The 13,280-nt window shown below is 45.3% G+C and overlaps 1 protein-coding gene across 1 annotated transcript in view; it reads left to right on the top strand.

Moving 5' to 3' along the window:
• ZNF512 (zinc finger protein 512) overlaps positions 1–13,280 on the top strand; it is a 1,352,022-nt gene that overhangs the window by 384,701 nt on the left and 954,041 nt on the right. Inside the window, exon 4 of the mRNA XM_044075342.1 lies at positions 10,055–10,179. Within this exon, the coding sequence (XP_043931277.1) occupies positions 10,055–10,179 (125 nt within the window). The remainder of the gene's footprint in view (positions 1–10,054; positions 10,180–13,280) is intronic.

The following is a 13,280-nucleotide window of genomic DNA, read 5'->3' as shown; positions in this document are numbered from 1 at the left end:
GGTGTTAAAGAAAATGGAGGCTAAAGCAAAGTCAATGCAGACAGTGAAAGATTTCTTACAGGTTCAACCACCTAGATTTAGTAGAAACTGGCCTTCAAAAAATTGGTCCTTTCCAGTGTCAGACAGGCCACAAAGAGGCAGATACAGATGCCCAAGAGGCAGATCTCCGCCCCAAGGCTCCTGCAGACCTAAACAATGTGGGGTGCTTCAGCCCCCAAAGGAGGCAAAGGCAAATCTCACCCTTATAGGAAACCGTCACAATGACTTTCCTCTGCAAATGCCAAACACTTACCTTTTGACAGCACCCCATAGGGGGAAAGCTAGCACTTTTCTCAGAAAATTGGCACATGATCACCCAGGATCAATGGGTGCTGAATATTGTTTCACAGGGTTACAGGTTCCACTTCCACGCACTTCCAAAACCAAAAGGTATGCCAGATCTGCCACAAAACCAGTGGGCAGAGGCACAAATACAGATTGCTGCTCTTATGGACATGGGAGCTATTCAAAAAGCTCCACAGCAAGAACAGGGACAAGGATTTTACTCAAGACTTTTCTTAGTACCCAGAAAGTACAAAGCCTGGAGACCAGTACTGGACCTGTCAATCCTAAATACTTTCCTGGATGTTCCAAAATTCAAGATGTTAACACTTCAACTTCTACCCATGCTAGGCAAGAAGGCTTGGCTAGTTACTTTGGACCTCAAGGAGGCATACCTGCATGTCCCAATCAGATATTCATGCAGAAGATACCTCAGATTCGTAGCAGGCTCAATGCATTACCAATTCTCTGCACTGCTCTTTGGCTTATATACTGCGCCCAGGGTCTTCACAAATGCCTGGCACCAGTAATTGCATTTTGCAGACAAAAAGGAATTCAAATATATCCCTACTTGGACTACTGCCTTATTCAAGCATAGAGCAAGGACATTCTTCTAAAGCATCTGGCGTTTGTAAAAAGATTGCTAATTTGCCTAGGGTACACAGTAAACAAAAATAAATCAAAACTAGTGCCCTCTCAAGAGATAATATTCATGGGTGCCAGCTTAAATACAACGGCCCAGATGGCTTATCTCATGCCAGACAAGCAAAGGCAACTAATTCATTACTTTCAAATGATGGCAACAAAAACCCAGCTCCTTGCAAGAAAAATTCTGCAGGCCCTGGGCTACATGGCATCCTGCATTCTACTAATTCCATATGCAAAACTGCATATGAGGAAACTACAATGGTACCTAAAAAGTGTTTGGACTCAGCATTGTCACAGCCTGGAGACGATCATAACTTTAATTCCCTGCCTATAACAGGAGTTTCGATGGTGGTCCCAGGCGTGTCACCACAACAAGGGACAGCCTTTCACCTTACCCACAGCAAGGCAGACAATAACGGATGCATCGAATTATGCCTGGAGGGCACATATGGCAGGAAAATGTATTCAGGGCACGTGTCCCAAGGAACAAATGCATCTTCACATCAATCAAAAAGAGGTGCTAGCTGTTCAGAATGCCCTGACAGCTTTCAAGGACCTACTGCATCCAGGACAACTATTAATAAAGACGGACAATACCACAGTTATGTGGTACATAAACAAGCAAGGGGGCACACATTCCTACCCCCTATGCAGACAAGCCATGACATTGTGGAACACAGCTCTGACCTATCAAGTACATCTGCATGCACAATTCCTGCCAGGAACAAAAAATACACTGGCAGACGAACTAAGCAATCTCATGGATCCTCACGAATGGAAGCTAAATCCACAAGTGTTCAGCATGATAACGAGGAAATGGGGACGCCCAGACATCAATCTTTTTGCCTCCCCTCACAATTACCAAATACAGAAATTTTGCACAAGAACTTATCACTCTCAAGCATGGAAAGTGGATGCTCTATCATTCAGCTGGAAAGGCCTGACAGTCTATGCCTTCCCTCCAATGCCTCTTCTCACCAAGGTGCTACTAAAAGTCAGACAAGAAAGGCCAAAAGTGATCCTGATTGCACCAGACTGGCCATGCCAGCACTGGTACCCAATCCTAAAGAGTTTGTCTCGAGGCCCAGCTTGGCTTCTACCTTAAATTCTTCATCTTCTGACACAACAAAACAATCCGATTCTGCACAGTCAGCTCAGAACCTTACACTTGGCAGCATGGCAGATAATGTAGCCACTCAGACTGCACCTCTCTCTAAAGCTGTTATGGATGTCATTTTAGAAGCCAGAAGATCCAGCACTAGGAAATCTTATGCAGAAAAATGGAAGAGATTCTGTGCTTGGGAACCAGGCACAAGGACTCGAACCACTTGTCCATAATATACCTCAGATTTTACAATACCTAACTGAGATGCTGGACAAAGGCTTATCTTTCTCATCTATTAAAATCCATGCCTCTGCCATTTCAGCTTATTACAATACGGAACCTCTTTTTTTCACATCCTCTCCTACGACAGTACCTCAGAGGGGCAAAAAAATATAAGATCCCTAAGGAGAGCACCAGTATCTACTTGGATCCTCAATTTTGTTTTAGAAAAACTCACACTGCCTCCTTTTGAACCAGCCAACACAGCTGATCTAAAATTGTTGTTATGGAAAACTGCTCTGCTCCTGGCAATAACTTCAGCAAGAAGAGTCTCAGAGTTACAGGCATTAATGGCTGTGGAGCCTTTCCTCATTTTTCATCAGGACAGGGTTTCTCTTAGGGCAAACCCAACATTTATGCCAAAAATGGTCTCCAATGTGGCCTTAAACCAAGCCATTCATTCACCTACTTTTTATCCAAATCCCCAGAATAAAAGGGAGAAATCTCTGCACGCTTTGGATATACACAGACAGCTACGATTCTACTTGGACAAAACAAAAGCTTTCAGAAAAACTGAGCAACTGTTTATAGCATATGCAGCAGGATCACAAGGAAAGCCTATCACAAAACAGACAATCTCAAAATGAATAGGACACTGCATCTGCTTCTGTTATGCACAACATCGCAAATCAGTGCCTAAGGGCATTAGGCCTCATTCTACCAGAGCAGCAGCCACTTCAGCAGCTTTCCTCATAAGCGTACCAACCAAAGACATTTTAGAAGCTGCAACCTGGAGCTCAGTGCACACTTTCACCAAGCACTACTACTTTACCTCTCTACTCTAAATCCAGAGCGGGCTTTGCCACTGCAGTCCTGCAGGGCTTGTTAGCCTCTCCAAATCCAATTTAGACCCAGCCTCCCAACCTTAGCTTTGGGATTCTACCTTTTCTGTAGTTCTCATCTCTATACTACCTATGTGGTGTATTTGCTTGTAGATGAAATAAATGTTTATGGTAATATATGCATGTTTTTTGGCATAATTTTATCTTTCCAGCCTTCCTACCTGGGGGCACCTGACATCTGGGGCAAGAAAAACTGAAGAAAATGGCATCGGTTGCAACTTTTATACCCCTGGGGCACTGACATCAGGGAAAAGGCGACAGCAACCGACGGCAGACCAAGACTTTGGAACTCAGGCCGACTGCGGGCCACCTGCCAGCAGGATAACCCAAGTGTAATGACTGCAACAGTGAATACACTCGAACATCTACATTTGTGGTAGGTACACAACTGTACTTTCCTATCATACCTTGCCTGCAACTAGAGATCCTATGGTGGGCAGAGGCCTGCCACCAAAAGAAGGGAGTGCCATTCACACCACCCCCTGCTGCCCAAACCCTAACAACAGACGCATCAGACTGTGCATGGGGGGGGGTCTCTTCTGGCAGGGAAGTGCATTCAGGGCAAATGGAGCCTAAATCAAATGCACCTTCATATCAGTCAAAAAGAAATGCTTGCTGTACAGAATGCACTGACAGCCTTCAAGGACTCCCTTCATCCAGGACAACTGATGGTAAAGACGGACAACACCACAGTTATGTGGTACATAAACAAGCAGGGGGTACACATTCCTACCCCCTCTGCAGACTAGCCTTGGCACTGTGGAACACGGCCTTGAGCTATCCAGTGCAACTACAAGCTCACTTCCTGCCAGGAAACCTGAATATTTTGGCAGACGAACTAAGCAGAAATCTCATGGACCCACAGATTTTTGACATCTTGACACGTAAATTGGGGAGCCCAGACATGGATCTTCTTGCCACACTCCAGAACTACCAGTTAAACGAATTTTGCACAAGAACTCCTTGCAAAAAAGCCTGGAAAGTGGATGCTCTGACCTTCAGCTGGGAAAAACCTATCAGTCTCTGCCTTTCCCCCTCTGTCTGCTCTCCAAAGTTCTATTAAAAGTCAAGCAGGACAAACCAAAAATGATTTTGATTGCTCCATAGTGGCCTCGCCACCACTGGTACCCACTCCTACACAGTCTGTCACAAATTCCTCCATGGCACCTGCCTCAGAAGAACAACCAAATTCTGCACCCTCCGCTCCAAACATTGAATCTTGCAGCTTGGCTAATGACTTAAATTCTCCCTTAGCATCCCTCAGCAAACATGTGATGGATGTCATTTTGGAGGTGAGAAGACCTAGTACTAGGAAATCTTATGCTGACAAATGGAAAAAATTCTGTGCCTGTAATCAATCTCATGGGGTGAGCACAGCAGTGCCCAATTTACCTCAGATTTTGCAATACTTAACTGAGATGCTTCACTAGGGCCTGTCTTTGTCATCCATAAAAATCCATGCCTCAGCCATTTCAGCTCATTACAACACAGGGACCCCCCTCTTCTCTCATCCTCTGCTAAAACAGTATCTCAGAGGGGCCAAAAACTTGAGGCCACCCAGGAGAGCTCCAACCCCTGCCTGGGATCTTAACTTTGTATTGGAGAAACTCATTCTACCTCCGTTCGAGCCAGCTGCTACTGCAGACTTAAAATTTCTTTCCTGGAAAACAGCGTTCCTTTTAGCAATCACTTCGGCTAGAAGGATTTCTGAATTACAGGCCCTTATGGCAGTGGAGCCCTTCAACATCTTTCATGCGGACAGGGTGTTACTGAGGACCAATCCATCCTTCATGCCCAGGTGGTATCCAGTCTGGCTCTTAATCAGTCCATTAATTTGCCAACTTTCTTTCCCAACCCATAGAACAAGGGGGAGTGAATTCGACATTCACTGGATTTACACAGACAACTTAGATTTTACTTGGACAGGACTAAATCTCAAAGAAGATCTGAACAACTGCTGGTAGCATTTGCTGCAGGGGCAGAGGGAAAGGCGATTTCAAAGCAAACTATTTCCAAATGGATAAGCCATTGCATTCATTTCTGCTATAAGCACCATGGAAAACCTGTTCCCCAGGGGATCAGATCCCATTCCACCAGGGCTGCATCTATTTCTGCAGCCTTTCTCAGAGGTGTTCCTACCAGGGATATTCAAGAAGCTGCTACCTGGAGTTCAGTTCATACTTTACCAAGCACTATCATTTACCAATTTTCTCTAAATCCAGAGCTGGCTGTGCCATTGCTGTTTTGCAGGGCCTTGTAGCCGGTCCTAATGCTGTATAAATCCATTCTCCCAACCATAGCTTTGGGAATCTACCCAAATGTAATGACTGCAACAGCGAAACACGAAGAACATAGTACAGTTGTGTACACTTACCATAAATTTAGATGTTCGAGTGAATTCCCTGTTGCAGTCCTGGTTACCCTCCCTCCTGCCCCCTGTTTTTTCTCTTACTATGCCTCTCCTTTCTTTTACTACACTTAAAAGCCTTTTTGGTGTATTTGCTTTTGTTTGGAGGTATATTTTTGTGTTTTAAATTATTTTTGTATATATTTTGCTCCCCTTTTCGGGGGCAATTGACATCTGGGGCAAGAAAAACTGATGTAATGGCGTCGGCTGCATGTTTTATACCCCTGACGTCATGGAAGGAAGGGACAGCAACCGACGCAGTACTGTTAATCAGGCCGACTGAGGGCTACTGCAAGCAGATATCCCAAATGCAATGACTGCAACAGTGAGTACACTCGAACATCTACATTTATGGTAAGTGTACACAACTGTACTTTCTAAATGTTATACGTGAGGCCAGACGCCCAAGCACAATAAAGTCTTATGCTGACAAATGGAAAAGGTTCTGCACCTGGATTCAGGCTAAGGGAGCCAATTTTGCACAGCCCTCTCTCCCATTCTGGATTATTTAGCTGACCTACTACACAGTGGCATCTTTTTCCTCTATTAAAATTCATGCCTTTGCTATCTCTGCTAATTTTTCCACTGAGTAGCCCCTTTTTTCACACCCCTTGCTCAAACAGTTCCTAAGAGGGGCTAGCAACTTGAGGCCATCCAGAAGAGCGCTAACCCCAGCTTGGGACCTTAACTTTGTATTGGAAAAGCTCACCTTGCCCCTTCGAAGTAGCTTCTTCTGCAGAGCTAAAATTTTTCTCCTGGAAGACCACTTTCCTTCTGGCCATCAGTTCAGCCAGAAGAGTCTCCGAGCTGCAAGCAGTCATGGCTGTGGAACACTTCATCATCTTCCTTGCTGACTGGGTATCCTTCAGGACTAACCCATCTTTCATTCCCAAGGTGTGTGCAGTCCAGTGTGGCTTTCAACCAATCCATTAATATGACCACCTTTTCTCCTTATCCACAGAACAAGGAGGAAAGGATTCCGCACTCTCTAGATGTGCACAGACAGCTCAGATTCTATATAGACAGGACTAAATCCTTCAGAAAGTCTGATCAATTGCTGGTTAGCTTTGCTACAGCGGCAGAAGGCAAAGCCGTCTCCAAACAAACCATTTCCAAATGGATAGCACATTGCATCCGTTTTTGCTACAAACAGCACAGAAAACCTCTCCCCAAGGGGTCAGGACTCACTCCACCCGAGCAGCCTCCACCTCTGCAGCTTTCCTCAGAGGAGTCCCCACCAGGGACATCCTGGAGACTGCCACCTGGACACCTCTTCACACTTTTACCAAACATTACCACCTGCCTCTCTTGTCCAAATCCAGTGCAGGGTTTGCCTCTGCAGTCTTTCAGGGCATCCTAGCCAGCTCCTAGTTTCCTCACCTGCTTCCACCCATTTCCTCTGCTTTGAGAATCAACCCAAATGTGATGATTGCAACAATGAAACGTGAAGAACATAGTACAGTTGTGTACACTTACCATAAATGTAAATGTTCAAGTGTATTCACTGTTGCAGTCCTGGATGTTCCTCATGTTTCACTGTTGCAGTCATTGCATTTGGGTTATCTGCCTGCAGGTAGCCCTCAGCCAGCCTGAATACCAGAGTTTTGGATTCCTGCGTTGGATGCCGTCTCTTCCATGACGTCAGGTTGTCAGGGGTATAAAACCTGCAGCTGATGCCATTACATCAGTCTTTATTGCCGTGCGGTGCCCGAAGCAGAAGCAGTTCATAAGTGCCGGTTGGCCGACTCCTGAAATGTTTGTTTTTAGAGTTTCAGAACCGAAGTCTTAAAAAAAAAAAAAAAAAGCTAAGTACTGTGTTGGGGATCCTTTTTCTTGCTCTTAACCGATGTCAGTAAAAGTTAACAATTGTCTTACCTGTGGAAAACAAATACCGCAAAGATTTGCATTTGCACTGCATTCCTTGCTTGGGCCTAGACCACGACGTGTGTCGCTATCGGTTTTGTGCCTTATTCAACCCCAGAACTATTCTTCGTCAGTCTATTTTCGCAGCAGATTATTTTGATACTCTGTTTAACTATCCAGAAATGGCTTTGTTAAGCCATTCGACTACTGATATTCCAAAAAAACGTAAGGATAAAGACAGAGACAGACCGCATAGGTCCAAACTGCCGACGACGCTTCTGTTAAGCTAGTCTCCAGTCCACCGGTACTCAGGCGCTTTCGCAGCCCCTGATACCCACTACTTTAGATTCGCAGGCCTCTACTGAGACCCATTCAGAGTCCGGTATGCCGCAAGATGCTTCTTAGACTATGGAACCTGCGGATGTCTCTACCTTGGATGGGTCCAGAGCCGCTGTGCAGGCACTGGCTTCTGAGGGTGTATTCAGGCCTACAGATTTGTATTTTAATCCAACGCTGTCATCTTCATCCAGTCCTAAAACTTGACCCACGCCTAGAAAACCAACGTCCAAACCGCATGGTCAGGCCCATATGCCTAAATAACAAATGCGTAGAATGGCTGAAGACCTTTATTACTTTAATTAGGGGAAGCCAGCCGTCCCCCTCTAAGAGACCTAAGAACTGATTTTTCCTTCGGAGTCTTCTGATCAGAATTCTGAAATCTCTGTTTCTTCTGATTACCAGGATTTGCCCTAATCTACCTATGAGGATTCTGATGCAGAGGATTCCATTCCCTCTGCTTCCCTTCCAGAAGATTTCTCTTTTGGTGTAACCTTGCACACTCTTGGGGAGCATTTCCGCTGGGAAAGCCAGGATTGCTCTGAGTCCAAATAGAGGCTTAGGGAATTCTTACTCCTCCCTCAACACAGGCCTTTAGCTATCCTTCCTGTTCTGGACATTGCAGATGATGCCTTCTTGGAATCTAGCCTGTCCCCAGACACTTTACCTCCAGCTCCCAGAAAACCTGACCGGTATTAGAGTACCTGACTATCACAAGTTCCTCTTCAAGAATCCTACTGCGGATCCAGAGTCCATTTCCCAAGGACCAAAGCGCATTAAGGCTACTACCAAAAATCCTACCCAGTCTGATATAGATTCTAGGGCCTTGGATAGATGGGGTACGAAGGTATACACTTCTGCTACTTTGGCCGTTAGGGTAATAAATTGCCAGTTTCATATGTTAAAGTATCAGCAGCATATTATGGGACTGCTTAAACAGAAAATGATGTTGATTCCTGACTGTGCTGAACATTACAAGTATTACAAGATTTAATGCATTCTGCTGAACTAGGTGGTAAACATACTTTGCAATGTGGGTTTGACTCTCTAGAAGCATCTTGCAGGGCTGCTGTCACTGGGTCTGTACTTAGAAGGCATGCTTGGCTTAAGGATTCAAGCTAAGTTACTGGATGCTCCCTTAAACCAAGACCACCTGTTAGGAACAAAGCTGAAGAAGTCCTCAAAAAGATGGAGGAAAAAGCTAAATCTATGCAAACTGTTAAAGATTTCCTGCAAGTACAGCCTCCTTGTAGGCATTGGCCTTCAAAGAATTGGTCCTTTCCAGTCTCTTCCAGGCCTTCTCAGTCCAGACCCAGGAACAGCAGACCACCTAGGTTGCAGTCTCAGGCTGCACACAGGCCTAAGCAGTGGGGCGCTCCCACTTCCAAAGCAGGAAGTAGTAAGACACCCCCCTACGGAAAAAATGTCAGTGACTTAACCCTTCCAGGCTCAGCTCAACTGTCTGCTCCCTTAGGAGGAAAGCTCGCTCTGCATGCAAAAACTGGGAACTCATTACCCAGGACAAATGGGTTTTAAATATAGTTTTCCAAGGTTACAGATTCCACTTCCACACCCTACCAACCCACCTTCCCCCAAATCAGTGGGCAGAGGCACAACAGCAGATCCTCTGTCTTCTAAGTATCAGGGCTATTCAACCTGTCCCAGCAGAAGAAAGGGGACAAGGTTTTTATTCAAGACTTTTCCTGGTACCCAGAAAAGACTGCTCCTGGCGTCCTATTCTTGACCTCTCTATTCTAAACACTTTTTTGGTAATCCCAAAATTCAAAATGCTAACACTTCAACAGCTGCTTCCTGTGCTAGGCAAAGATGCCTGGTTGACAACCTTAGACTTAATGGAAGCTTACCTGCACATTCCAAGTGTTTAGAATAGAGAAGTCCAGGATAGGACGTCCGGAGCTGTCTTTTCTGGCTACCAGGAAAAGTCTGACATCAGTCCTGAAGTGACAGCAATCGACGCAGAAATACTAAGCCTCTGGTATTCGGGCCGGCCAAGGGCTACCCTGTCAGGGTTAACCCAACAATAAATACACTCAAACATCTACATTTATGGTAAGTGTACACAACTGTACTTTTTGTCTCTGGCTGGATTTTAGTTTGGGTTTTCTGTCTGTTGGTAATTAAGTTTGTGTCTGTGTGGTTCAAAAGTGTTTCACTTGTATTAATTTCCGCATGTTAATCTCTAAGCAAGAGTCAAGGTATTATGTCTCATGTGTATAGCATTTAAACTTATAGGGAGCCAGGAGGAGCTGTGGTACCTGGAAATTCTGAATAGAGGAAAAGTAACATGCCCCTCATGCAGAGCTGTTGTTCGGAAGACTGTTGAGGGGCTCAAAAAGCACATGGCCAACTGTAGGCAGGTAAGATAACATCTCATTTGTGCATGTTCCTTCACTGTACCTTCAGATGGATTACTTCTTTTAGGAGATGGCACAAGGCCTTTTGTTTTAATTAGACCGGCAGTTCAGTTATACAAGAACTTGCTCTTTTTTTTTTTCTTTGTTACATGGTAAGTTAAATGCACTGAATAGTGAGTATTTTTGTGTCTCAGTACGCCTTTAAATGTACTGGTAATTTTTTAGCAAGGTCTCTGAAAGTTGCAGATTAAATTTGGTTGTACGATAAAGAACTGCTATGCAAACTGTGGCCAGCATACTTATTGAATTAGGATTCATGGGGAGCTTGGTTCCCGAGTGTATCTCTAAAGTCCAAAGGCCATCTCCAGGGTATTTCAGATCAAATTACCCTTCCAGAAAGTCTAAATAGAGATTTTTCAAGTCTTATACTTTTATTTATTTTCTATTAATTGGTGTTCCATGTCATGTAATTAAACTAATTGTGTAAAGTGAAATTCTGGTAGTAATTCAGTTTTGGTAAGATCTGAAGCAGAATGAAACAAAAGTGCTAAACTGGAATTAATTTTTGTTTCCTGTGGAGGTGTTTGTGAAGCTTTCTTTCATGTCCAAGGCTGTCTAGGTTTTTTTAATCAGCTATGAACTTTTTTCTGTTACTGATTTTCCTTTAGAAGAACGGAAAGTGCTATTTGCAACAGACTAAGAAATGGAGTCACCTTCAACTAGCTGGCTCACTTTTTGGTTGGTTAACTTTTTCTTCCTTTGTGTCTTCTGCATCCAAAAATGGCTCCGCCAACAGTTTATTTTTTTTTTTTATTTTAGAAGTGTTGAACTTCAGTCTCCCACCTGCCTCTTGACATCCTTCGATTGCAGGGATAAACTTGCTCCTCTTCTACTTAGTATACAGTGAATAATTTTCCACAAACACTCTAGTGTTCCCAGTTAAGCTCATAGTTTCTCCCTGGAGCCAGTGACTTCTAGGCCTAAGTCCCCTCTTCTGCAACCCCCAAGACTGGTTTCCAGGCCTTCCTCAGTTGCTTCTTGTACTAGCTCCTTCCGCAGCCTTTCATGGTGAAATTCCTCACGGCACAAATCTAGCTGGGGATTTTGTGTGCTCCACCCCCCTCTGGATCCACAAGCAATATCCCTGCCTTTGCTACGATATCTCCTTCTCTGACCCCCAGTTTTGGAGTTATCAGGCCTGAATATACTTGGAGTCGCGATGTCAGAGCTGACAGATATGGTTACCTTGATTCCAAGTGTCTCCCTGACTCACCTGCCTCTGTAGCTTTCACTTCTTGTCCGAAGGATTGATGTCAGCCCCAAGGTTTTCGGAGCGGTCTCTTCCCCTCAGGGCTTCAAATCTTGATAGCCAGTCTCCGACTCCTCACTCGGATCCGGGGGCATTAGGAATTCGTGGAGCTTCCCCGTTAACAGCTTTGGCAAGGTTGCCCACAGTGTCTTGATTTTCCTCGGCGTTTGAGATGGTGAAAAGGGTTCTCTCTGCGCCCAGAAGAGCCTTGACTACCTGCTTCAGATCCTGCCCCCCCCCCAGCAGTTTGTGTATGAGCCATCTACCTTGTCACCTCCAGGACAGCCTGCCCAGTAAGACTTCTGGACTGTTTCCCCTTTGGAACACCCAGAGTCTTTTGATACCTCCTGGGGCACCCCACCGAGGAGGCTTATCAGAAATGTCAGTGCAAAAGGAGACGCTTCGATTCCCCTTTAGAATCTCTCACTGAGGGCACAAACCTCAGCGAAGGGTATGGGTCCCCTAGATCACCTCCTGAGGATGTCTCCTTTGGGGATGTCATGGAGATGCTTCATCAGAAAGGTGGTTGATCTTCCCAAAACTCTAACCTGGAGGAATTGGTGTTTTTGGTAGCTTTTAGGTCAGGCCCATCTACTACTTGGGTGCCCCTCCTGTGGATCCCTTATCAACCTTGTGTCGTGCAGGGGGTGGAAGTAGCTGGACACAGTGGAACCTATCCCAAAACAGCCTGACAGGATTCTTAGTGCCCCTCCTGACCGACCCCACTGGTCGGTCCCGTTCATGTCATGGTGGTAGCGGCAGCCACCAAAAAGGAGCTGGTCCAGCAAAGCTCCACCGTCCATCTTTCTAACAGGGAGTCTAGGGCCTTTTTGGTAAGCGGGTATATGCTTCAGTGACCTTCACATTGCGAGTGCTGAATTATTTGGAACATGTAGCCAGACTAGAGAGAGACTTAGTCAAGGAACTCCCTAGTTCTCTCCCGGGGTCCATATCTGCTGAAAAACAGAAAACCTTTTTCTCCAGTCTGGCGACCCTGCATTCTATATCAAACACGTCCATGAGGTTAATTTCCCATGCTGCAGAAGGGGTCTCACAAGCAGCAGGATCAGGTGTTGCTTCCTGATGCCACACATGGCTGTGGCTGTGTGATTTCTTGGAACAGTACAAGGCATCCTTTACCAATGCCCTGTTCAGCAAATCGTCTCTCTTCGGTCCAGTGGTCAGAGAGAGAAAGACTTCCCAAGTGAATAAAACACAAGACCTTGTCTGCCGTCAGATTCTGCTTTGCTACCTCACAACAGATCTTTTCCAGGTACCAGTGTGGTGGTAAGAAGTTGGCTGTGATTCCAAAGATTTCAAGGTCCTTTTCAGGATTCACAGGAGACCTTCATCCCAGAGGCAGAGGGAGAAATTGGTAACATTGGCAGACGCTGCCCATGTGGCAGAGGACGTCCGGTGAATCAAGGGTCTAGACATGCCTTCCCGGATAGCCCCTATCCTTGATCCTGAAGGGTTGCCCAACTGCTTGTCTCTGGAGGCAGTCAGGGGATGTTTGTCTTTACACCCAACAGCCTGGGAATCCATCACAAAAGTTCATTGGGCGTTAAAGATATTTTCCAAAAACCTTCCCCAAGCAAGATCCTGCCCGATGCTCCACCCAATCAAGAGGGAGGCTGCAAACTTAGAAATTTCAAAGCTGCTGTCAAAAAAAGAGTCATCTAAAGTGTTACCCCCCCCCAGACCATCTCTGATCACGCATCTACTCCAGATTTTTTTTAGTGCCCAAAAAGATGGGGGACCTCTGACCAGTTGTGGACCTTACGATCCTCAACAA

The sequence above is a fragment of the Protopterus annectens genome, chromosome 6.part1 (genome assembly GCF_019279795.1).
Source record: "Protopterus annectens isolate FY-2018-M chromosome 6.part1, PAN1.0, whole genome shotgun sequence".
NCBI lineage: Eukaryota > Metazoa > Chordata > Ceratodontiformes > Protopteridae > Protopterus > Protopterus annectens.
This window is presented reverse-complemented; position numbering and strand designations above follow the sequence as displayed.